The sequence below is a fragment of the Staurois parvus genome, unplaced genomic scaffold (genome assembly GCF_062004578.1).
Source record: "Staurois parvus isolate SC_StPar_1 unplaced genomic scaffold, SC_StPar_1.0 ptg000813l, whole genome shotgun sequence".
NCBI lineage: Eukaryota > Metazoa > Chordata > Amphibia > Anura > Ranidae > Staurois > Staurois parvus.
In genome coordinates this window covers 1,744,303-1,770,826 of record NW_028318609.1, presented here as the reverse complement: position 1 = coordinate 1,770,826, position 26,524 = coordinate 1,744,303, and the positions used below count along the sequence as shown (strand labels likewise).

Sequence of the window (26,524 nt, the reverse complement as noted above, 5' to 3'; positions counted from 1 at the left end):
TATATGAATGGCCAGATGTTACAGCCGTACTTAGCCACCAGGACCTCACTGTATTGGTATAAAAAGGTTGCCATCTACTTGTTTCAGTTAGTCCTGTACAATTTGTATGTTATCTTTTCTAAGTGCACACAAAGATCCCTAACCTACCTGAAGAATCAAGAGGATATTGTTACAGCCCTTCTCTATCCACATGGCCATACCCCTGAACAAATTCACTCTGATTCATTGAGCAGACTCCATGAGAGGCATTTCCCCAATATTCTCCCTCTTATCCAAACAGGCCGCAAACCCCCCATAAAATGTTGTGTATGTTTCAGTAACCAAATTTGGCGTGACATCAGACACTACTGTCCCCAATGTCCTTCCCAGCCAGGACTCTGTATTGGAGAGCACTTCCAGATCTATCACACATCTCTATACTATTAGTCGAGATATTTTTCCAGTGTCCACTATCTGCTATTTCCCTGAATGACCTGGACTGTTTATCAGCAATGCCTCTGCTTGCTGCCTGAACTGACCTTGGACTGTTTATTGACGATGCCTCTGCCTCCCGCTTGAACTATCAACCACGTTTCTGCCTTCCATGTTATTGACCATGCTTTTTTCCTGCCTCCTGAACTGATCTTATGCCCTGCAATTCTATTAGTTGGATTCAAGACAACACAGGGGTCTCATGTATGTGAGGGACTCCAGAATAGATTTTCCAAGTGGAGAAAACAAAGTTTTTTGGTTTTCTTTGGGTTTTATAATTCCCGGAAAAGGGTCTGTTAGTCTGGAGGCTTCGCAGAGATTGGGTGGGACGAAGCCTCTACAACTCTGCCCAGGTCTTACCTGACCAAGGCCCTAAGCCTGATATTTCTGCCTGCTGCTGACTTACTGCCATCATGCCTCTGCCTGCCGCATGAACTGACCACACCTCTGCCTGCTACCTGTACTATGGACCGTGTTCCTGCCTACTACCAGGACTGATATTTTGACTGCGCTGACAATACCTTGGAATGCCTACTTTTCAAAAAGGGGTCATTTGGGGGGTATTTGTACTGTCCTGGCTTGTTAGTGTCTCAAGAAATGGTTCATCAGGTTTTATCAGGTGTGTTCAATTTTCAATGATTGGTATTATAGGCTCTACAACTTCCACTCAGACCAAATGATACACACCGATTGGGATTATTTTTACCAAAGCAATATAGCAGTATACATTTTGGCCCAAATTTATGAAGAAAAATTACTTATATGCAAAATTTTATAACAGAAACAAAGGAAAATGTGTTTTTTTCACATTTTTTGGTCTCTTTTATTAATTTACAGCACAAAAAATAAAAAAGCTCTATTTGTGTGAAAAAAGGACAAAAATTTAATTTGGGTACAACATTGCATGGCTGAATAATTATCATTCAAAGTGTGAGAGCGCTGAAAGCTGAAAATTGGTCTGGGCAGGAAGTACCCTGTATTGAGGTGGTTATTGAGTCTATCATACATAAGTCTTTGAACAGGCAGGGTATCCGTGGTAGAATGCCACAGAGGAAGCCCTTGCTTTCCAAAAAAATATTGTTGAATGCCTGAAGTTTGTCAATGAGCACCTTGGCAAACTGTAATCCCGAGTTTTGTGTACTGATGAAACAAAAGTAGAATTGTGCAGGAAGGATACTTAGCACAGCTTACCAGCATCAAAACATCATCCCAGCAGTTAAATACGGTGAAGGGAACATCATGATTTGGACTTGCTATACAGCCTCAGGGCTTGGACAACTTGCCATCATCATGGAGAAAATTAAGTTTACCAAAATATCCTACAGCTTGATGTCAGGGTGGCTGTCCACCAGCTGCAGCTTAGTAGAAGTTGGGTGATACAGCAGGACAATTTCCCTAAGCATCTAAGTAAACACGCCACAGATTGGCTTCAGAAAAAGAAAATATGCCTTTTGGAGTGGCTGTGTCAGAGCCCAGACCTTAACCCCTTGACACCGATGTCACACAAATATGCAGCCTTACAGAATTGAGCTTTTTCTCGTGGGGCCGTATATTTGTGTACCTGTCTTTGTGCTGGGAGTGCGCCGCACAGCGCGCTCCTAGCACAAAAACCTGGGTGTCGCTGAGAGCCCCAGGTCCCGTTCTAATGATCGGGACCCCGGACTCCTGATTCCAGGTCATATGATCACTGTGATAGCCTCTGATTGACTATCACATTGATCAGTCACTGTGAAGCCCACCCCCCTATTTTTTTTCCCTCTGAATGGAGGAGAGAGACACATTGTATCTCTCTCTCTCTCCTTGCATGGAAAAAAAAACCCAACTGTTTGTAAAAAAAAAAAAAAAAAGATAAATAAATATTAAAAAATAAAATAAAAAATAAAGAAAAAATACCTAGATCACGGTCTGATCTAGTTCAGTGCCAGAGTTAGTGTTTGGGTCAAGGTCAGGGTCAAAGGTCAGGTTTTTTTTTTTTAAATTGGTATTAATGTCAGTTAGTGGCAGTGTCAGTGTGTTTTAGGTAAAAAAAAAACAAAAAAAACAAAATGAGCACTATTGATTCTGGGCTGTACTGTGGGTACAAACAACAAATAACATATACATATATGGTATCACTGTGATCGTCAAGAGCTGTAAAATTTATATTGGGTTGTTTTTTGGTGGTAGGTTATGGTAGTAACAAGAAACACAGCTAAATTAAAAAATATATATTGTTTTACTATTTTGGGCTTTCCTTTGATAATAAAAAAAATTAGGAGATATCCATTACCATTTACCACCAAATGAAAGCCCAATTTGTCCTGAAAAAAACCCAAAGTATAATCTACCTGGATGTACAAAGTGGTTGTGATGTACGGTTTTACTACTAACACATGTAAACGTTGTAAAATTTTACTTAGGCTTTAAGATTTGTTTTATCCTTAGGCGTAAAGGGGTTAAACTTATAGAGATGCTGTGGAATAAACTCAAAATAGGCGTTCACACCAGACATCCTACAAATGTGTCTAAGATGAAGCAGTTTTGCAAAGAGGAATGGTCTAAAATTCCTCCTGAACACTGTGCAGGTCTAATCCAGAGCTACTGAAAGCTCTTGTTTGAAGTCATTGCTGCCAAGGAATGTTTGGCCAGCTTTTAATGCCAAGGGTTCACTTACTTTTTCCTCCAGTGCTGTGAATGTTTAATGAGTGTGTTTAATAAAGACAAGAGAAATTAGAATTGATTTTGTGTTCTCAGCTTAAGCACATTGTGTTTCCCTATTGTTGTGATTTAGATCAATATCAGATAACATTTAATGACAAATGCAGAAAACCAGTTAATGTCAAAGGGTTCACATACATTTTCTTACAACTGTATATATACGCAAACGCTATTAATCAGGAAATTATATTCCACTTGAATATTTTGTATTTTATATCCAGCCAGCAGATTGAGTTCCAGGCAACTTTTCTCAAGGTTTCCAGGCAAACTTTTATGTACTTTTTTTACTATTTACTATATACTTTTTACTATAAGTCCTCATGCACAATGGACATTTTTACAGCGGATGTTTTTGGCTTTTGACGTTTTAACAGCTAGTAAACCCCCCAGCATGTTATCCTATGTGTCCATGCACACATTGATTGTAATCAATGTTTTTTGGCTGGGACGTTCTTTGGCTGGAAAAAAAAACCCCAGGACTAGTGGGTTTCTATAGGAGTTTTTAGCTGTTAAAAATGCTTTAATGCTGAAAAACGCGGTAAAACGCCAGAAAGAGGCACTTTTGGACTTTTTTTGACCAAAAACACATTTTTTTATAAAAAAAAAGCACAAACGCGCAAAAAGCTAAAAAAACTCCCATTTTTAACTTGACTTTACATAGTCTGGCTGAAAATAGACAAAAGTCCATCCAGTTAAACCATAGAAAAAAAATAAGTTATAATCCATCCTATACCCACAGTTGATCCAAAGGAAGGCAAAAAGAAAAACCCATTACCCAAAACGTCCAGTGTGCATGAGGACTAACACTTGGTCCCATTCTGATTGGTGGCCCAGTTTATCTGTAAGCAGTGTATACATGAATTTGACTACGTATCAGCCTTTTGCAATGCCCTGTACAGCAGAACTAAAATTTGGAGAAGGCAAAACACCAGAAGGAGCCAGACAGTTGTGCCGCAGTGCTCATGTGCTAACAAGGATCATGTTGATGGAAGGAGAGAACACAGCGACAGAAAATTGAGATAATAAATCTGCTGCTTTTCCTTTCACTCTCAAGTCACAGGACGGGGGGCTCTGTAAGTCAGGCTTTCCACTGATAGAGTTACTGAACAAACATTTATACAAAAAAATAAAATCTCGTCTGTACATTCAATAATTCCAACTTCATAAATGTTGTTAGAAAGTAATTCAAAATGTTAAGTTAAACATTTAATTTTGCTATGAGTTGAATTTCTGAACAGAACAAAAATGTTGCGCTACCCCCAAAGGAGCCACTTGGATGTTTTCCACGGGCTCCCTTTGCTTTCCCTAGCAGCCAGGCACAGTGTATTTCTGCAGCCAAATACACTCACGCACACTTCCCCTCGTCTTCAATGACAAGTCTAGAGGATGTTGTTTTTGGAGTTTATTGTAAAACTGGGGAATTGTAGTAGGATACTCCAGATCAGAACTACCGTATTTTCCGGCGTATAAGACGACTGGGCGTATAAGACGACCCCCTACTTTTCCTGTTTAAAATGTAGTGTTTGGGCCATACTCGCCGTATAAGACTACCCCTCTTCCAGTGCACACCAGTGGGAAGAATCGTGCCCCATCATTGGTGTCAGTGGGAGGAATAGTGCCCCATCATTGGTATTAGTGGGAGGAATAGTGCCCCATCATTGGTATCAGTGGGAGGAATAGTGCCCCATCATTGGTGTCAGTGGGAGGAATAGTGCCCCATCATTGGTATCAGTGGCAGGAATAGTGCCCCATCATTGGTATCAGTGGCAGGAATAGTGCCCCATCATTGGTGTCAGTGGGAGGAATAGTGCCCCATCATTAGTATCAGTGGCAGGAATAGTGCCCCATCATTGGTGTCAGTGGAAGGAATAGTGTCCCATCATTGGTATCAGTGGGAGGAATAGTGTCCCATCATTGGTGTCAGTGGGAGGAATAGTGCCCCATCATTAGTATCATTGGGGGGAATAGCACCCCATCATTGGTGTCAGTGGAATAGTGCCCCATCTTTGGTGTCAGTGGGAGGAATAGTATCCCATCATTGGTGTCAGTGGGGGGGGGAGGAATAGTGCCCCATCGTTGGTGTCAGTGGGGGGGGGGATAGTATCCCATCATTGGTGTCAGTGGGGGTGGAATAGTGCCCCATCATTGGTGTCAGTGGGGGGTGTCAGCATGCCGTTACCGGCGTATAAGACGACCCCCGACTTTTGAGAAGATTTTCAAGGGGTAAAAAGTCATCTTATACGCCGGAAAATATGGTATTCACACTGAGCACATTTAGGTGATCTCTTAGTTGAGAACTGCACAAGTCTTAGTTGAAGCAGATAGCAGACTTCCCTTTACTTTGTAGCAACAAGTAGTTTAGGAGTGAGCAAAGTCCTTTTTTGCCGTAGTAGTAATTACAGGGCTGAGATCCTCAGGTACGAGGTTGTTACAACAGACGGTGACAGCCCGAAGGTAAGGTAGCTGAGCAAAGTCCTTTGAAGTTGCAACAATTGGACAAGCTCTTCAGAACAATAGCCAGTGTTTTCTTTTTCCAGACCCACGCTGACTATCAAGCACTGGGGAGTGTAGCAAGCACACAGTGTCCCCATGATCTCTCAATTTCTGTACTCACACGTCCAAGGACAGAATGGCAGCCTCCCTCCAATCTTCTAAGCGACTCTCTCCAATGATACCAGACAGATCTTTGGCAGACAGTTCCCCACAGACAGCTTACTGATGAACCAGGGTCATTCTTTCAAACGGCAGGCCCTCAAGTTGACCCACCTGAGGCCACATGGCAGAAAGTGCCAGGCGTGGCAAGCCTGCCTCCAGCTTGGCTTGGTGCAATCCACTCCCGGGAAAAGACACTTAACCTATGTATTCTCAGAATATAAATACCACTCCCAGCATTTAGTGGGGCAACACTCCCCTGCAACTGGCCAGAGCTGTATCCATATTCATGCTGTTCATTTGCCTAGACCAGGGGTTGGCAACCTGAGGCTCTCTAGCTGTTGTGGAACTACATTTCCCATGAGACATTGCAACATTACAAAATTGACAGTTACAGCTATGACTTGCAGAGGCATGATGGAACGCGTAGTCCTGCAACAGCTGGAGAGCCGTAGGTTGCCTATCCCTGGCCTAGACCCTTACCCATGTTCTGAAAGGCTCTCATAGCTTCCTGAAGGCAGGCAGAACTCAGACAAACTCCAACAGCACCAGAGCATCATGAGCAGACCTAACTAATCAATCACAGCACTCTGTTGACCACTTGCCTCCCTTAGGATTTACCCTCTTCATCACCAGGCCATTTTTTGTGTTACAGCACTGCGTTAATTTAACTGACAATTGCGTAGTCATACAACGTTCCACACAAATGAAGTTTACGTCATTTTTTCACACAAATTGAGCTTTGTTTCAGTGGTATTTGATTGACTCTGTATTTTTTATTTTTTCGCTATAAGCAAGAAAAGACCGACAATTTTGGGAAAAAAATGATATTTTGGACTTTTTGCTATTAAACATGTCCAGTTAACAAATGTAAAAAATCAAATTTCTTCATAAATTTTGGCCAAAATGTATTCTGCTACATGTCTTTGCAGAAAAAATCCCAATATGTGTAAATTAATTGGTTTATAAGTTATAGCGTTTACAAATGGTGGTATAGATAATGGGATTTGTTTTTCTCTACTAGTAATGGCGGCCATCATCGACTTTTAGCAGCACTGCGGGACTGCGGCGGACATTCTGAAACTGGGGGGGAACTAATTGGTGCCAGTGACACCCCAGTGACACCAATACAGTGATCAGTGCTAAAAAAAAAGCACTGACATTGTACTAATGACGCTGGGCAGGAAGCAGTTAATTTGAGGGGCGATCAAAGGGTTAACTGTGTGGTGGGAGTGTTTTACTAGGGGGCGGGGGGTGTTCTTCACTGTAAGCACACTGATCGGGATGGCTGTACTTTGCACAGCCATCCCAAGCAGTGTGTTTGAGCTGACAGGGAGGAAGATTGTTTGTAAACAAAACAATCTTCCTCCCCATTGGAGATTATTATTATTATTATACAGTATTTATAAAGAGCCAACAGTTCGCTCAGCGCTGAACATTACAAAGGGAGACAGAACATGCGACAGTACGAAAACAATACAATGTGATACACGAGGGGTTCGAGGGCCCTGCTCTTTCGAGCTTATAATCTAGGAGGGAGGGGATAGTGGTACAGGAGGAGATAGCTGTGGGGAATGGAGTGGTAGGAAGAGTGATGCTCGGTAATCACCGGGTAATTACCATCCGGGACCCGGTGATTGACATCTGCGGCCACAAATGGCGCGCGGGTAAGGCGCTCGCACACTCCCCCTACCCAGGAACTGCAGAATGACGTATATATACATGATCCTGCACACAGGTGCCGCCCTGTAATAGAATATCTGCTATAGGGCGGTTCTTAAGTGGTTAAGCAGAATACCACACTGAATTTACTTGATAGCCTCTCTGGTAAGCAGAGAAACACAGCTATGCTTAGCCTAACTATATAAATCCTAGCACCTAACTAGGAGGGTGCTGCGTATATACATATACTATATATATTTACACGCACGCACACACTCATATGTGTTTGAGGTGTGGTATGCACACCCTAATGCCATAGGCTGTGCACACCTATACTACAAAGATATGTCAACTTGATACCACTAACCAAGTAAAAAATAACAAAAAAACATTTTGAAAACTAACATTTTCAAATTACATTTAATGTATGGCCAGCAAGTATCAGAACTGGATGGAAAGAAATACAAATTATTTGGAAAGTAAAACGACTTCTATTTAACCTGGGGTAAAGCTTTAATTGCTGAACATTAAATTCACATACATAACTGACTGAGCCAAAGGAGTAACATCTTCCCCTTATTCTCTCTCCTGCTCAGCCTGTTTGCTCTATTCAGAAAGGCAGTGAAGTTATTCAGAGAGAGAGAGAGAGTCTGAAAGCAAATAACTTCTGCTGTGTTGTTTCTTTAACAAAATGTTTTGTGACACTAGAGCAAATAACCTTGTAATAAATGTGTTTTGTAAAACAGGGATGTCTTTATAAAAAAGATAAAAAACGTAAAAGAAAAAATTAAATACTAAATTAATCTGTGACCCATGATAAATGCTTAGTGGCCCCTGCTCAGGCTAACAAGGTCTGATGAATTGGATGCTGCTGACTACTGAGGTTGCTGGCTGGGTAAAGGCACGTCCAGACCCAAAGCACACTATAGAAATAGGAAGAGATAGCCCGGCCACTGCACACCTCTCCTGAACAAAGTAGATGGTAGATGAAAGCAGACTCAGATTGTTTCATCCAAGCCATGCTCCCAGCACGTTTCGGCCTGCTCCCGGGGCTTAATCATGACTTAATGGCTTAATCTGAATCAAAACCATTAAAATTACCCCAGATGACAAATACCACCAAGATGTCAAAACAGACACATGCTGTAATAGGCTTCAAGCATCACACTCTTTGATGTCGCCAATCGCAAGATCCGTACATTTTTATGAAGCACCCTCCTAGTTAGCAAGGGGGAGCTAGACCTCAATTGATAGCTATGAAGGCTGAGTAGCAGCCTGGGTGGGATAGCTAGCAGGAGTCAAACTTTGGGCAGAGCTGAGAGGCTCAGCAGACCAGCCATGTGGAATTTTCCTCTGTTCTGGAACTTTGGAGGAAGGCCTAGAAGCAGTGGGTGGATCTGAGGAGTGGCTGATCTGCACTTTTGAGGGTGCCTGGTCAATCCCCAACAGGAGGCTTGGCAAGGGGCCAGGACAACCCTTAAAAGTGATTGAGCCAGCTCAGTTGAAGGAGAGTTTGGGTGGAGGATAGAGAGAGAATGAGAGGCTGAAGGCAGGAGCCTGGGAGAGGGCCCAGGTGGAGAGATGGTCTCACCTACAGGCAAAGGAGCTGGTAAAGATGAAAACTCAGATCCTCAGCAGCTCTCAGAGCGAAAACCACCTGTGTAGCAGTGAAGGAGCGGCCCAGCTAGAAGGCCTGGTAGCAGCCACCAACCCACCAGCCGCACAGGAGTAGGACTGAGTGACTTGCACCTCATGGGGCCAAATAGGGGAGGGAGCACTCTGGTGAGAAACCAGATTCGCCACCTACTGAGACTGTCTAATCTCTTAAAGTGACAGGCACCAGATCCTCTGATACACTAGAAGATGCTGGCTAGCTCTCCCACAGAGACTGTGTTGCAGTGAAGGCTTGTAAATAGTTCCAGGAAGTTGTCTTCAGTTCATCAGTTCCATTGGGCATCCTGTACACCCCTAACCCCATCCCAGTTCAAATCCCCAAAATAAAACAACATAACTAAGGCTCAATGACTGATCTCGGACTCCTGGATGCAAGTCTTCATAGAAATGCATGTTGCCTGGCTGTGCAGGGCTATAGGGGGACCTGAAATCTTTGCAACGCCTAATGGGGTAGTGCTACATTTAGAAACATAGAACCCATAGAGAGTCTGTTTTAAGCTGTTGAAACACAATGAGGCAGAATAGGGACACTTCTCTGCATACAGCAATATAGTTTTCTATAAGGTACAACTGGTTCTGAAGTGCCAGTCATCATGCAGATGTCAGAGGCGTAAAAGTGCATCTAAACCCAAAAATTTAATGTTTTGCAGCTACCCAGTCTTTAGATATGGTGGACAGATCAGTATTAAATAAAAACCCTCCACGCATATACATAAAGCACAACAGCACTGGTAAAATTGCACCATCGCCAGTGCATGTCAACACATTTCACTGCACTATGCTGTGTACCTTGTACTAGGTAATGTGCAATCATTATAGTGTTGTCAATGGTTATTTCTAAGACATATGCCTTATGTGCCTAAATATAGGAAAAGAGAACACTTTGAAAATCTGTGCTAAAAGGTCCATTAGATACAACCAGCTCGGCATCCTTGGAAATATCTTGTCCTTAAAAGTATTGCCAACCATCCAGATTACATACAGCTTCCCCAAGTCAGTAGAAGATCTAGAGCAGTTAAATCTCTCATCATCATCTTGTTCTACTTGAATCTGTTCATGCGCATTCACTTACAAACAAGTAAAGTAGTTGCACAAAGTACAAAAAAGTAAAAGAGTTGAACTCACATGTGTCCAGTAGATAGGGTGCTTTGTACACAGCCACACAAGAGGGAGCAGTCTCTATCACCTGTGTTGTGGGTCTGTGATGTAGAGGAACAGCAATTCCAAGGTAGAGAGTTAATATCCTACTACTGGCCCCAGTGACAGTTTATTCTCCTGGTGTAGCCATATACAAAGCACCATATCTAGTGGACACGTGAGTTCAACTCTTTTACTTTATTGTACTTTGTGGAACTGCTTTAATTGTTTGTACGTGAATGCGCATGAACAGATTCAAGTAGAACAAGTAAATGATGAGGTACATAGATGCTATGCTTGCTTTACTGGGATATTGTCACTTCATCTATTCAGGACAAAGGGACAGTGACAATGATTCTTACTTTCCCTCCCTCTGCCACTAATTCTATGCTCCCCACCCCACCCTGACACTGATTCATACCTTTTCAGCGATCCCCCATCCTTTTGCAGTTGGCACCAAAATATTGGGTTCTAGACCCAAGCACAGTCAAATGGTAACAGGTCACATGTTCCCCCATATTTGGAAGCACTGGTTAGTTTTAGGTAGCACTGGGGGGGCTTTGAACAGACACAGTCACTTTGCCTAGAATGTCCATAGCATCAGATATCTGTCCATATTATAAGCAGATGCAACTGTACAGAAGGAGAAACTGACAGACTATCCCTCAAGGGGAGGATAAAATTCCTCCAAAAATGACTCCTTTAACTCATTCAGCTGAGTGTGCTTGTTAATCTGAGGTTAATCTATTGGACTTTGTTAACAAAACATTTTTTCAGCAATGCGGTTACAATTAGCCTGATAAAATGTGAAAAGTCAAGAGTTGCATTTGTTGCCTTGAAGTAAGTAAATTTTAAATTATGTTGTATTATAGACAATATTTTAGAGATGAATAAAATGGAAATGGTGTTTTAAAAAATAAAATAGTCCTAAACACGAAACATAAAATACATTCAAAAACTCTGTAGATTCCTTTTAAACACAGTACTATACAATATACACAATAAACTTCGATGTTGCAATTATACCCAGCCAAAGAAAATTTCAAATGTTCACTAAGTGTCTCTTTTTTTGTCCATTAGTGGGTGTGGCTGCCTTTGGAGTCTGCTCTTTGGTCCTGGTTGTGTTAAAGATTGGTAAATCTGCCAATTTGTTACACTGTGAATCTCCAATCAAAATTGTTCACCCGGTCTTCCAGGGATTGTTTATTGTCTTACAGGTCAGATGTAGCAATTAAATCTTGCAATCTTTTTTACTAACCAATTTGATATGTTAAGTAACTTATGTAACTTTAGCTTTCATGTTCAACATGCTAATTTGATGTGGGTGTGGTCATAGAAAGAGCGTTTCCATTATAATACATTTTTGCAGAGAGTGCTATACAGTTTAAGGAGAAGAAGTCATATGGCACTGGGGCCCTATTTATTCTTCAAGTGGAATGAATCCAATTGATTTAAAAAAAATTGTTACATTACCGGCATGCCAGGAATGCTAACTGTCATACTTGCTTCTGCTCTCAACCGAACTGTCAAACCCTTAAATTGCTGGATTCATAACTGATCACGTGGAAAATGCCTTCCATAGACTTCATTGCAGAAACTCCTGTCAAAAGCAATCCTATGTGAACACTTATCTTCGCATGTCACTCTACTCTATCACTTGCGAGTGTGGAATGCACCACCACAAGCTCGAACAGGACTCTTTGCATACTGGCACTCAAAACACCATGTGTGTGGATCGCATCTGTGTGAACCACCTCAATAGGAACACAATATCTAACCTGTCATGCAAATCTGTGAGTTTCAAAACGAATCCAGAATTGCAAATGTGTGAACCAGGGAGGTTCCATTCATACCTGGGCATTTTGGGATGGCTGCAAAATCACTGTGATCAAAAAGTACAGGTTCAGGTGCCATTATTTTTCAATCGTGCCTAAAACATCGTGCATTTTTGCCGTGATTGCCGCGTGGCAACCCACGCTACAGTAAAAAAAACTGTCTCCTAACTTTTTTTTATCTGAATCGTAGATTTTAAAAAATTTGTCCTGGTACCAAAATTTTAATCCAGCAGTGAGCTTTTTTGTAGTAGTGATCCTAGTGGCTCTACAGCTGTCTGATCACTTTTACAGGGTGTGGAAGGGGCCTCATCTTATCGTCGCTGCCTATTGCTTTTACCAGGCTCTCCCAAGCAATTGGGGAGCCCAGTACTATCTCTACTCTGTGTGTTTGTGGAGTGAGAGGAGTGAGAGGGGAAGAAAAAACATAGGTATGGGCTCAGAACTGTAGAATGTAGTGATGAAACAAACACCCCCCTGTTTGGTTCACGGTCGAACATTCGAACTTAACGAAAGTTCGACCGTGAACTTCGAACAGAGGGGATAATTTACTAAGCGATATCTCACCACATCTGAGTATGTGGTAAGATACTGCACAGCTACTAAAAACATCCTTTAATGTTTCTGCTGTCAGGGGGTTCCCCGCTGACAGCTGAATGTAAAAAGAATTGCTGGCATTGCTCGGCAATTTAAAAAAAAATGTGCTGCCCCCCCTCCCATCCATACTAAGCCCTTCGAGTCTGGTACAGATTTTGAGGGGAACCCCCACACCAATTTTTTTTTTAAAAATGGCATGGGGGTCCCCCAAAATCCATACCATACTTATCCAAGCATGCAGCCCTGCAGGTCAGGAAAGGGGGGTATAAGCGAGCACCCCACCCTGAACCATACCTTGGCCACGTGCCCTCAACATGGGGGAGGGCATTTTGGGGCTGGGAGCCCCCAAAGCACCTTGCCCCATGTTGATGGGGACAAGGGCCTCTTCCCCACAACCATACCCAGTGGTTATGGGGGTCTGTGGGTGGGGGGCTTATCATAATCTTGAAGACCCATTTAACAAGGGGCCCCTAGATCCCAACATCCCCCCCTATGCGAATGAGTAAGGGGAACATGATACCGCTACCCATTCACAAAAAAAAACAGTGTAGTATAAAAAATGACAGGGGACAGTCTTTGACAAGTCCTTTATTAAAAATAAAAGTTAAAAAATGTTCCCCGAAAAAAGACCAACATCAATCACGATGCCCACTGCCACCGCCAACGCTCCACTCTTGATGCTGAATCCCAGCCATCTGACAGCTGTGCCACGATGCCAGTTCTTAAATACAGTGATGATGTCACAATGGGTGGGGTCACTTCACCCCCTTGTGACGTCATCATACGCTGTGATTGGCCAACGCAATGCAAGTAACCTGTGGCCAGGTGCATTGCTTTGGCCAATCACAATGCACAGTCAGGGAACAGTGCACTGTGGAGCACGGCAGGCGAATAGCCTGCTGGACGCCCTTACCGTTCGTGTGTTCGATGAACACATGAACGGGCAATGTTCAAGTGAAACTTACGTTCGATTCGAACATCCAGCCCAACACTAGTAGGAAGAGCCTGTGGGAGCCTGGCATTGCACCTGTGATCCACTGATCGCTGGTACAATTCTCTGCAGGCTCCTGTGAAAAAAAAAAAAATACACATATTTTTCTTGCAAAAATATGGGCATTTATTATATTTTTCCACGAAAGTGAACCTTAAATGAAAGTGTAGCCAGAACTTTTTCTCATGTTTGGATAGTGTAGGAAAGAATAATAAGCACTGAGCAAGCTGTTGGCGCTATATAAATCCTGTATAATAATAATAATCACCCCTGTCAGTTTATTGTTTTCTTCCTGAGTCCATTCTGGAGGTTATTCCTCTATTTCCTGTTCTGGAGGTGTAACAGGAAGTGAGAGAAAATCTTTATAAGTTCAAGGGGTTCTGTTTGTCACCAGAACAGGTGTCAGTATTGGAAGATTTGCCCTCACTTCTTGTTCAGGTAATAGCTCTAAAATGTTGGATTCCTCAGTATTTTCTGTTCCAGTTTCTATGGTCAGAAGGACAAAAAAGATAGAGAGATTCTATCCAGCAGAGACAGCGAAGACACTGACAGGGGTTCTAATCTTCCCCTATTCTATCAAAAACAAGAAATATGGGTATCTATTTACTTTACAGTGCTACCTTCAAATCACAGGTCCAGTTTTTCTTTGTGCTCTGGCTAAGTGGAATACACATCTCTGCAGATCTTGTGGTCTTTCACCTTAAGTATTTACTGTTGCCAATATGTATATTTCTTTTCTCCATTTACAGACATACTTTCTCTGGGTAGCCTGTAAAGACTGTGTTCAGATTCACATGAATTTAACCAGGTAAGACAAAGATGAGGACAAGAATATTGGTTGCTATTTGTTAATTCCATAGTTTTTATCAAAGTTGCAATAAAGAAATATACAGAAACACACCACCAGGTACAAAACATTTCTAGTTAGTATGTCCAATGAAGATCATGTTGTAGCCCTGGAGGGCTATGAGAAATAGTCCTCCCAAAAGGGATATTGCACTAAATCTGTAGGTAAATAAGAGAAAACATTCCCTAAGTGGAAGAGTGGGTTTGATAAGTTGGCAGTGCCTCCACCCAGGACAGGACATGGCCCAATATTGGCCCAATATTGCCAAAAGTATTGCGTTTACACACATGAACTTTAAAGGCATCCCAGTCTTAGTCTGTAGGGTTCGATATTGAGTTGGCCCACCCTTTGCAGCTATAACAGCTTCAACTCTTCTGGGAAGGCTGTCCACAAGATTTAGGAGTGTGTCTATGGGAATGTTTGACCATTCTTCCAGATGCGCATTTGTGAGGTCAGGCACTGATGTCAAGACAAGAAGGCCTGTCCTGAAGCTAATGGAAATCACTGCAGTAGCAGTGCCCAAGTGAATTCTAGCTTCCACATGGATCCCACAGATATGGCACATACATACTGTACATTGGTCCAGGCTGGACTGATGTAACTATGTAAAAATGTCCATTCCTTGAATTTTTCTTTATTTATCTTTGTCAACCTGATCTTCTGAGGACAAATACATAGTATCAGATATCTGTGTATCTTGATCTCAAAGAAAATATAAAGTTTAAGACTGTTCAAATAAAAGGCACAGTATTTTTAAATACTTCAGGACCTATTTTTTGTTTGTGTCCAAAATAGATCACATTTAGGCTCTGTTCACACTGCCGTGACTTGGGATCCGACTTGTGAGACCCCAAGTCACATGACATGTGAAATCCCATGTTAGTCAATGAGAGTTGTCCTGTACTACTTCAAGGCGACTTCTATTCGACTTGTGCCCATAGACTTTTAAAGACGTTGTCTCCAAGTCGGATCCTCATCTATATTGATGTGATTTGGATCCGACATTATAGGAAGATTTCCTAGGAATTCCCTGGAAGTTACTTCAGAGTTTCTTCAAAGTAGTACTCAAGTTGCCTGGCAAAGTCCCACTGTAAGTCGTGCGACTTTCAGGTCGTAGTAGTGTGAACAAGACACACTGATGAATCCTGGTCACCTACACAGAAAATAACAAAGGAAAGTGGAAGTGTTGTCTATACTAAGCAGATTATTTACAATGGTACTTTTTCCAGTTCAGGTCATTCACTGGAAATGTGCATCTGACACTTTTTCCTTTCTTCTAGTTTCTGTGTATATGTTGTACATATATTGGAGGATATTTATTATAAACATTAGTGACGTAATTCATCACAAATCACACTGCATCTCCTTTTGTTTATTTTTATTAGATTTATTTATAAGGATAAGACAGATTTTAAGGCCCAACCCCAGCCAAGTTTTTTTATTTTTTATTTTTGAATAGAGTGGAATTGGGGCTTAGAACCCATGTCAGTTTTTTCATTGTGGTCTCCATTTTTTCTTACTTCTTCTTGGGACAGAAAGTGGTGGAAACCTTTCTAATGGCCACGCAAGATGGAAAAAATCTAAAATTTCTGCCAAGTTAATATTGCTTTCTGTGACTTCCTGACCCAGTATACCTACTCCCCTCATTGGTGTGCTGATGTCACAGGTGAAATGTGTTCAACGGGTCACCCACAGCAATAAAACCTGATAGAAAACTAAGAATAAACATTGAAGCTGGTGTTGGGCTTTAAGTGTTTTTTTAATAACACCTTCTTTTTTGGATTTCTTGAGTGTTTTTTCATGAATTCCTGTGTTTTAGGTGTGGTCTTGTGCTGACTCTAATTACCAACCTATCAATATGGATGGCAGCTGTGACTGATGAATCTCTTCATCAGACTCCAAGTGATGGTAGCTCATCTGGTGGGCACAGAATAATGAGAGGTAAGATAGTATGAAAAGAGCATATATTACCCAGATAAAGAGAAAGTACGTGGAGCTAAAGTAATGGCTCACGTACACAGGCAATGGAAGTGGAGACAAATTCAGTGTTTCAATGGTTTTGTGTACCTATTCCACCCAACTAGATATATTTTCAAAAAGAGAGCTCCCGCAACACAACATGTGTGGATGACTGCTTGGTGTCAAACCTATTTCTTTATATGTGTGTAGGGAGTGCCAACAAAGATAGTTTGAGAAGATTTAGTTTTAAAAAAATGTCCACTTTTTTTTTTTTTTAAATTAACCAAATGCCAAAGTATCATGGGCAGGGTCTTGAGAGATAAAGGGATGAGAGAGAGCCTGGACTATGTGTGAAGTATTACTATCCATCATGTTTCCTTGGAACAAAGTCTATACATAGAGATGTCACGGGCACACAGTTAGCAGAGGTTATAAGCGAACCTTTTGTTCACTACCAAAGCAACATTTTGGTCCATTGAAGACCCCATCCTCAGGTAGGTTGTCACTATCTGCCTGAGGAATGGGTCATCAGTGGATGTCACTTTGTCCTTTGGTACTTAGTAAACTGTTTGCTTATAACCTCTGCTAATTGTGTGCTGGTGATATCTTAATATAATTGCAGCAATCAGGAATTCTTGATCTAATGAGGATTGCTATGGATCATATAAATATTTTGACTTGGTACCCAGTCTGTAATGGATGTGGGGTACCGAGTGGGCAAAGGAGGCCTGAAAATGCATGAGGAGTCACAGTCTGTTGTGTGTCCTTAGAAATCGGCCAACGTGCTGATCTAATATCACAAGAACCCCAAAGTTACCCATTCTTGACACTGATAGCAACCATAAAAACAAATGTACCTTAATATCCAAGCAGCTGCTACCCTCAAATTACAGACTTGAGACAAACCTTGCTCCTGACACTCCTAGTTAGTACACTCCGTGCCTAAGCAGACTAGCTCATTGGCTTTTGCATACCCACACTGCTCTCACTAGCAGTTACAATTTGATTGTAGATGTCTCTCTTGATACCTAGAGATCAAAGTGAGTTGCCATCTATTCAGTTGGATGGAAGGGGCTGTTTGCTGCATATTACCTAATTTGCACAGGTAGGTTTGGCAATAACAATCTTCAAAAAGTCATAACTGTTTTCAGCTATGAATGATGGACTCAAAAGTAGGAGTAATGGTTTTAACTGTTGGTTTGTTGCATATAGACAACAAATCCTGATGATTTATGCCTCACAAAACCAAAACCAATGTAAAAAAGAACCAATTAACAGCTGGCCCATATTTTACTATAAAGCTAGCATTTGTTACGTCCATTCTCTGCATGGGATGAGAGTTTTGGGTTATTACATTTTCAGAATTGTAAAGATTGGCAAACACATTTGTTTCTAGGTGAGATAACAACAGGTTGCTGGAAGGAAAATAACTTGATTTCCCCATCGACACAGCCACTGTTGATGGGGGAATCCTCCCACAGTGTTATTGTGTTCTGCTGGCAGGGAGACTGCCAGGGATTACTGCTATCGGCATTAGCCTCCGCTACTGATCACCAGTCTCTGCTGAACCAGCCGAGATTCAAACCATCTATGGACAGCTTTACTGTGCTAATTGGAATGCTGACTCTCAGTCTAGAGCAGCAATGGGCAAACTACGGCCTGCGGGCCGTATACGGCCCGGCGGACCTTATACGGCCCGGCGGACCTTTTAATCCAGCCCGAGGAGCGTGATAAAAAAAAACACAGCCAGGGCAGGCAAACATTGGCTGTCAGGATGTGTGTAGGCGGGGCAGCGTGACGAACGTGAGGGGAGCTAGGCTCCTCTCACAGTCCGCCCTGAAGACCGGAACGGCGCGGAAACACGGCGAGAGGAATGCGCGGAGCAAAGGTAAGTGAATTGACACAGGGGGGACTTGGCTTACTACTTGGGGGGGAATAGTACTGTGGGGGATGAAATACTATATGAGGGATGAATTAATATGGGGGATGAATTAATAAGGGGAATGAATTACTATAGGGGGGATGAATTACTATAGGGGGGATGAATTACTATGGGGGGTGAATTACTATGGGGGATGAATTACTATATGGGGGATGAATTACTATGGGGGATGAATTACTATGGGGGATGAATTACTATATGGGGGATTAATTACTATGGGGGATGAATTACTATGGGGGATGAATTACTATATGGGGGATGAATTACTATATGGGGGATGAATTACTATGGAGGATGAATTACTATGTGGGATGAATTACTATATGGGGGATGAATTACTATATGGGGGATGAATTAATAGGGGGGATGAATTAATATGGGGAATGAATTACTATAGGGGGGATGAATTACTATATGGGGGATGAATTACTATGGGGGATGAATTACTATGGGGGATGGTACATTCATCTACTCTTGGTCCGGCCCCCGGGTCCAATATATGAACCCATTGCGGCCCTCAAGTCAAAAAGTTTGCCCACCCCTGGTCTAGAGCTTCTCCAAACTTTCTAAACAAGGGCCCAGTTTACAGTCCTTCAGATTTTAGGGGGCTGCACTGTGGCCAGTGAGGGTAGAAAATGTCCTGGTATCAGTAGGAGTAAACAATGCCACATCTAGTGGGAGGAATAAAGCCCCATCACTGGTGTCAGTGAGAAGAATAATGACCCCATTGTTGGTGTAAGTGGTAGAAATTACTGTATGTCCCTTTTGTTGGTGTCAGTGGGCGGAATAGTGCCCAGTCATTGGTGTCAATGGGAGGAAGAGTGCTCATCATTGGTATCAGTGGGAGGAAGAGTCCCCATCATTGGTATCAGTGGGAGGAATAGTACCCCATTGTTGGTGTCATTGGCAAGAATTATGCCGCCATTGTTGGTGTCTGTAGGAGGAATAGTGCTGCAACGACCAGATAAAGGCAAGCAAAAGGGCCGTATTCATCCCCCAGGCCGCAGTTTGGAGACCACTGGTCTAGAAGGTCCAGTGAGAACCTATGTTAACTGAAATGGAGACACATAGACTTGTGTCTATATGACTCCAGTGAAGGCACACAAATTAAACATTTGGTCTTCCTTCCATACAGTATTGTTAAAGGATAAGTTCACCTTTTGACAAAAAATAATTGCACATTTTTTTAAGGTACTTTTTGTTTTAGGAGCCTGGAAAGCAATGCACCAGCAATCAGCAGATGCATACCTCTTATGAGCAGACAGTTTTAAATTGACAGGAAGAATCAATAAACTAGCACAGTGCTCAACAGCAACGTGGTAGTTCATTGAGGACTACAAGCCGACAGCCGCAAAGGGCCCCGCACAGCTGCATTTTAAAAAAAAAAATTGTCACAGCTAAGGGGGGGGGGGGGGGGAGTTCGATAACATGTTACACCCTGAATATGTGTGTAACATGTAACATATTATAAAAGGTGAACTTATCCTCTAACGCGCTATGCATATTCTACATTAAATTTTCCTGGGATCACATGACTAGTGTTTAAAATGTTAATAAAAATATGGCCTAAGTCCTCCAACGAGATCACGATACAAAAGCATTTAAAAAAAAAAACAATTGTTGCACAAATGTCCGAAGCATTAATGCAAACTAAATGCAAGCTATTAGCAGATTAATCCCTGAATCATCAGCTGCATCCAGTGGCCAAAGTGCTGTATTGTTTTCTCATTGAGATATATCAGAAAACTATACCGCCTCTTGGCCACTAGATGAAGCTAATGATTCAGTTTATCATGCAGCTTAGTTTAAAGGATAGCTCCACTTTGACTGAAAACAAATACAGCAAATAAAAAAAAACTATAATATAGCACATACAATTGCCACACAAGCCGTATTATTATTTATTGCTATTAAAATTAGCTTTCCTTTTCAATCTGCAGCCTTTGCAATTTAATTTTTAATTCAATGCAATATGACAACCCAGAGGTGTTCTGTAAAGTGCTGGGGTATAGAATACCCCCAGAAATGTCATTTCCTGCCTCTGTGACTGGTTTGCCAATTTTCTCAGAAGTGTGCACTAAGATAATAGTCAGTTTTTAGGCATCCTTTGAAATATGACTTTCAGTTTTGATGAGATACTCTATAAGGGGTACATTCTTCTAAAGGGACGCAGACCCTGTAGCTTTTCTCATTAGAATACTGAGAGCAGGGGCGGACTGACCATTTGGAAACTCAGGCACTGCCCGAGGGTCCGGGGTCAGTAGGGTCCCCATGAAATGCCTCTGGTATCTTTTTCATAGCCTTTTTTGAGTTTGGGCAAGGACACAGGGGCCCCATGATCCCCTAATGCCCGGGGGCCCCATTAGTTGTCAGTCCGCCTCTGACTGAGAGTGTACCAAGTGATTGTAATGAAACAGACCCTTCCATTCAGAATCATTCTGCAAAGCACATGGCCAAACACACAGCTATTTCTTAAGAACTGAAAAAGGCAGGAATCTGTTTCAAAGTATGTTAAAATGCATGCAATGTGTATTGATCACCTAGAGGGGATTGCTTTTTTCTCAACCAAAGTGTAGTTACAGTTTAAGTGCATCTATAGTGAAAACCTTTTTCTATAAAGTGATTAAGAATTAGGCGGTGGCTATATTGGGCTATATTGTTTTATGACACAACAGGATGTAACAGGAAATTCCCTCAAAATTTCCATTAGCTGTCACCATGGGTTTAGCACAATGTAAAATGTGGCAGTTTGTGTGTACTTAGTTTTGTATATGTGTTTCTTTATGCTGTCAGTTATCTAGTTTAGGATAATGATAATTTTCCCATTCCATATGCTTACGTGTGCCTAACACAATCTTTCCAATTTGTTACAGCTGGATCTCCTGGATGTGACTGTGATAACACTGTTTGTAAAACTTTTCAGACTGGATATTACTATTTATACCCATTCAATATCGAGTACAGCCTATTTGCTTCAGCCCTGTCCTACGTGATGTGGAAGAATGTAGGTCGTACAATGGAAGAAGACTCTCACTCCACACGTCATCCTTTACATCTACCTAGACTCTTTGTGGGCATTGTCTGCGGAGTAGGGATCCTTATAGCTGGTCTGGCTATCTTTATCATTTATGAAATTGATATAGGCTCAGTTGAGAACAAGGGGAAAGTTATGACAATGTTTTATATTTTCAACATTGTGGCTCTCGGTCTCATGTCTCTTGGCTCTCTTGCTGGGACTATAGTCTTTAGGCTTGACAAAAGGGATGCGGACAGCCACAAGAACCCTACACGTAGCCTCGATGTTGGCCTGCTCATAATAGCAGCTCTGGGCAAATACATTATATCATATTTCTCAGTTATAGCAGTTGTTGCCACATCTGCAAAAGAACTCAAGGATATTCTCAACCTGGTGTACTCAATACTCATGATAATTCAGCACACAATTCAAAATATCTTTATCATTGAGGGACTTCATAGACAGCCAGTTCACGATGCAGATGGAGATCATCACGACACAGTGGAGAATAATGCTGGACATGAAGTTTATGTCAATGCAGTGGCTACAGCTTCTCACGGCAATCATTTGGGAGCTGTACATGGGAATGAAACTGATGCAAACCATAATGGAGCACTTCCACACTCCAGTTCAAGGAGAACTCACATTGACTGGAAGAGGAGGATTGTAAAGGAGCTCTCGTTGTTCTTGCTTTTTTCCAACATTATTGTAAGTTAAATCTCTTTGTGAAAAGGAAACAAAAAAGTATTCTGCAGAAAGCAATCTTTTATTACAAGTCTCAGCATATCTTTTCTCAATGTCCTGAAATCACCCCATCAATTAACAAAGCCACTTGAGATAATTTATAGTATACACTTATCTTATTTGCATCAAAAAGTTCCATTAATGAAAATAAATATCACATTGGTATAGAATAATATTTAATCATGTTAGAATACTCTCTTCCTTGTGAACTGGTATATTATCTTCACCTGGAATGGGTCCTTTCTCTTCAATAGAGATCCTATGGAAAGTCACTGTTAAAGCTTCATACTAGGTTAACCCTCCTTCCTAGTTCCTACCCAAACCCACTTAAGGTATCCTTCTGCTTCAATTTTTTTGTTTATGTATTTTTATGTATACATCTTTCTGGAGTCTTCTGACAACTCATGTGATATCATGGGTCCCCTTCTTTCTCTTCTTCCTTTAGCAGCATGCAGGTCCTGAATGCTGCAGTGAAGCAAGCAGAAAAATGATATGGCACCACTCTCTAGACATGTGCATGCTGGAAATTTTTGTTTAGTTTCGGATGCATTTGTTAATTGTAGAATTTCGTATTGTCATATTCATTATGTTGTTTTTGGAATTCATTTAGTTTCTTTGGCATTCAGTTTGTATATTTATACAATTTGGGTGCATTCAAAAAAGTGTGCAGTTTTTCTGAGGATTTCTATATGTTCGATATAATATTGAGTCAGGTGGATTTGATATCTTAGGATGCTAGTCCAACCCACCAAGAAAATTAGCATGAGTTGATTGGACAATATTGACTGGTGTCATGTGCATCTAAATTGACGAATGGAACGAAATTTAGAGTCATTCGTTGTCCAAATCCGAATTATCAAACAAATGTAAAAAATTGTATTCATTTTCCCATGGGCCTGAACTACTATCGCATTATGTGATGTAGTCCGAATGAAACAAATGCATTCATTAATTTTATCATACCTCTTTTTTCTGATTCTTCTGATCATTAGTTTCTACAGTATGTCTATTTGGAGATTCGGATACATCAGATTCGGATACATTCAAATCTACAAAAATCTAAGTTTTGAAGAATGGATCAAAACTAAATGAATCGCACGTGTCTGCCACTCTCTACAGAGTTTCCTTGTGAGTCCAGGACTGCTTAATAAGGTGCCTCCTGAGAGCATGTCCTTGATGACCTGGGCTCAGAGGAATACAAGGGGATAAGGGTGTGAAAAACCTGACATAGGAGCTGAGCTTTAAAACAAGCCAGATAGAATTAGCTCAGATCATTTACACATGGTAAATGTGGGATAAAACTTTTAGCGGTTTGAGTACAAAATGTAGTACCTCAGTCCCCTTTTGGCTTGGCTCTGCATCCTTCCAGATGCCTCATTTTTGTTATTATGATGTGTGCATAGATGTGCTGAAGCACATCCCCCAAATGTGCAAACACAGCAAGGCTTTGGATCTTTGATAATATGCATGGGAAAGATGTGCCAAAAGTCTCATTCGGGAACTGCAGTCCAGCAGCACATCTGGGCACACATGCAATTCAGAAGGGGGTACAGGGAAACAAAAATGCTATTCTTGCCTAGGCAAGAAATATGAAAGTGCTGCTTTGCAGCACAAATAACATGTTAAATAAAGACTATGATAAAAAACAATATCCAAATTTGAGGAAGGTAGGAGGCAGGGCACCATTAAAGTTACTTAGGGTGAAAGTCCGCTTTCAAGTAGTTGTAAAGGCTCAAGTTTTTTTGCCTTCATGCATTCTATGCATGAAGGTAAAAAACCTTTTATGTGCAGCATCCCCCTCAGCCCCCCAATACTAACCTAAGCCCCCTCTCGATCCAGCGATGTGCACTGGAGTCTCGTACCAGACCTCCTGTATAAATCTAAAGTAGTAACCTGTACCGCCTATGGATAGTAAAATGTACGCCATTTATGCCGTTGCACAGGCGTGCGCAATTTTAAAGCGTGACATATTTGGCATCCATGTACAACATCATCTCTTATATTTTACAAAAAAATTGGGCATTATATTGTGTTTTTGTGCATTAAAATGCAAAAAAGCGTATTTGTTCCCAAATGCGTTTGAAAAACCCCTGCGCAAATACCATGTGACATATAGAATTGCAACCCCAACCAATTTATTCTCTAGGGCCTCTGCTTTAATAAAATATATAATGTTTGGGGGTTCTAAGAAATTTTCTAGCATAAAATACAGATTGTTACATGTACACAAAAAATACCAGAACAGGCCTGGTCTTAAAGTGGATATGAATGTTTCTTGATCTCTTAGTTTTGGATCATACCATACGTTGTCTCTAATATGAATGTTTCCTTATCTCTCAGATTTAGATCAAACCATAAGTTGTCTCTAATATGAATATTTCCGTATCTCTTAGTTCTGGATCATACAATAACGTGTATCTAATATTAATGTTTTCATATCTCTTAGTTCTGGACTATACAAAAAGTAGTCTCCAATATGAATATTTTTTATCTCTTAGTTCTGGATCATACCATAAGTTGTCTCCAATATGAATGTTTCCTCATCTCTTAGTTCTGGATCAAACCATAACTTGTCTCTAATATGAATGTTTCCTCATCTCTTAGTTCTGAATCAAACCTTAAGTTGTCTCTAATATGAATGTTTCCTCATCTCTTAGTTCTGAATCAAACCATAAGTTGTCTCTAGTATGACTGTTTCCTCATCTCTTAGTTCTGGATCATACCATACGTTGCCTCTAATATGAATGTTTTCTTATCACAGTTTTGGATCATACCTGCCTTTGGAGCTCGTCCTGAGTTTGATAATGACCTGGAGCTGAATTTCTATAAGAGCTCAATGTGGACCGCTATTGTCAACATCGGCCTTCCTTTTGGGATCTTCTACAGAATGCATGCTGTCGCCAGCCTTCTGGAAGTCTATGTTATATCGTGACCACACTGCTATATATTTATATCATTTTCCTAATGACCCTTATGTTCGTTTTTCACAATCATTATGGAAAAGGAAACGGATGACAGTTTCATAACATGTACCTGGAAAATAGGAAGCTTGACTAAACCGCCCATGATTATTTCTACCTCTGATGCTGTGTTTAAAGACTGTCTAGTCAATCATGCTACGCCTCATGTAAAACAATTAGTGTATTTGAGGGCTATAGACAAAATGACCACCTTATATGTATATATGTCATAATCTTTCCTGCTCATTTGTAAATAAAGCGCTGAGCAAACTGTTGGCGCTATATAAATCCTGTATAATAGTAAAATTAAAAACTAATACTTTTTCTGTGTGTTAATATTTAGATTTAGATATATTATAAATCAATGGTATAACACATTTCATGAAGAAAGGAGAGGAGATCTGGAAAGCACCTCTTCACACCGTATCATCATTGCCCCTATATTAGATCCACTCTGTATATTATGGTCTTTTTCTTAAGGTATTTTTTGTAGGACTTAAAGTGTATGTATTGCCAAAACTTTTCCTTTTCTATTTGAAAAGAGTAGAGAAGGGATAAACCACTATCATTTTTTTTTTTGCTGTCTGCAGTCCATTTGTTACATTTCAATTCACTTCCTTTTGCAGAAGCACAAAAGGAAGTGAAAGAAAATCTCTACATAATGAGGAAAATTCCCCTCTTAGACATTTTTGCACATTAGAAGATCCCCCTTAGCTTTTGTTTTGGTGACATTTCTGCTTCAGATGCCTACACATCTCACCCACTAGATATTCAAATATAATTTTAATTTATTAATATTTAACCTTTCTAACTCTTGGCAGTCTTTTTCTAAAACATTCGTTGGACCAATGCCACACATTTTCATGCATGGAATGTAATGTAAGTGGGTCTGCACTAGCACATTTAAGATCAGTAATGACAGCCTGTTGAAATACAAAGATGACAGGAAGGTATAACCTATAGTTTGCCTAGGAAATGTGCACATGCACACCCTCCGCCCAGAAAAACAGAGTCACACACATTCTGTATATATACATATATATATATATATATATGATCCTGCAGAGAGCGGCCACCCTGTGTCAGTAAAGCTACTATAGGGTGGATGGAAACTGGCTATACCTCACTATTTATCACTCTCACATACACTCTATGCTTGATGTCATTACATTGTTGAATTAGCTCCATAAAGATTATTAAAGGGATAAATAAAATATACATGACATGATACTGGAATTTATTATTTCAGATTTTTTTTAATTTTATAATGTTGTTATCTTTGTCTTACAGATAACATTAAATTTTTTTTCTCTCTTCTGATTTATATTCAGAACTATACGGGA

At 40.9% G+C, this 26,524-nt stretch overlaps 1 protein-coding gene across 1 annotated transcript in view; it reads left to right on the top strand.

Moving 5' to 3' along the window:
• LOC149444128 (proton channel OTOP2-like) overlaps positions 1-25,498 on the top strand; it is a 55,679-nt gene extending 30,181 nt beyond the window's left edge. Inside the window, exons 4-8 of the mRNA XM_089654885.1 lie at positions 11,374-11,510; positions 14,463-14,521; positions 16,380-16,501; positions 21,335-22,185; positions 24,983-25,498. Of these exons, the coding sequence (XP_089511011.1) occupies positions 11,374-11,510; positions 14,463-14,521; positions 16,380-16,501; positions 21,335-22,185; positions 24,983-25,153 (1,340 nt within the window). The 3' untranslated portion in view covers positions 25,154-25,498. The remainder of the gene's footprint in view (positions 1-11,373; positions 11,511-14,462; positions 14,522-16,379; positions 16,502-21,334; positions 22,186-24,982) is intronic.
• Positions 25,499-26,524: the final 1,026 nt, after the last annotated feature.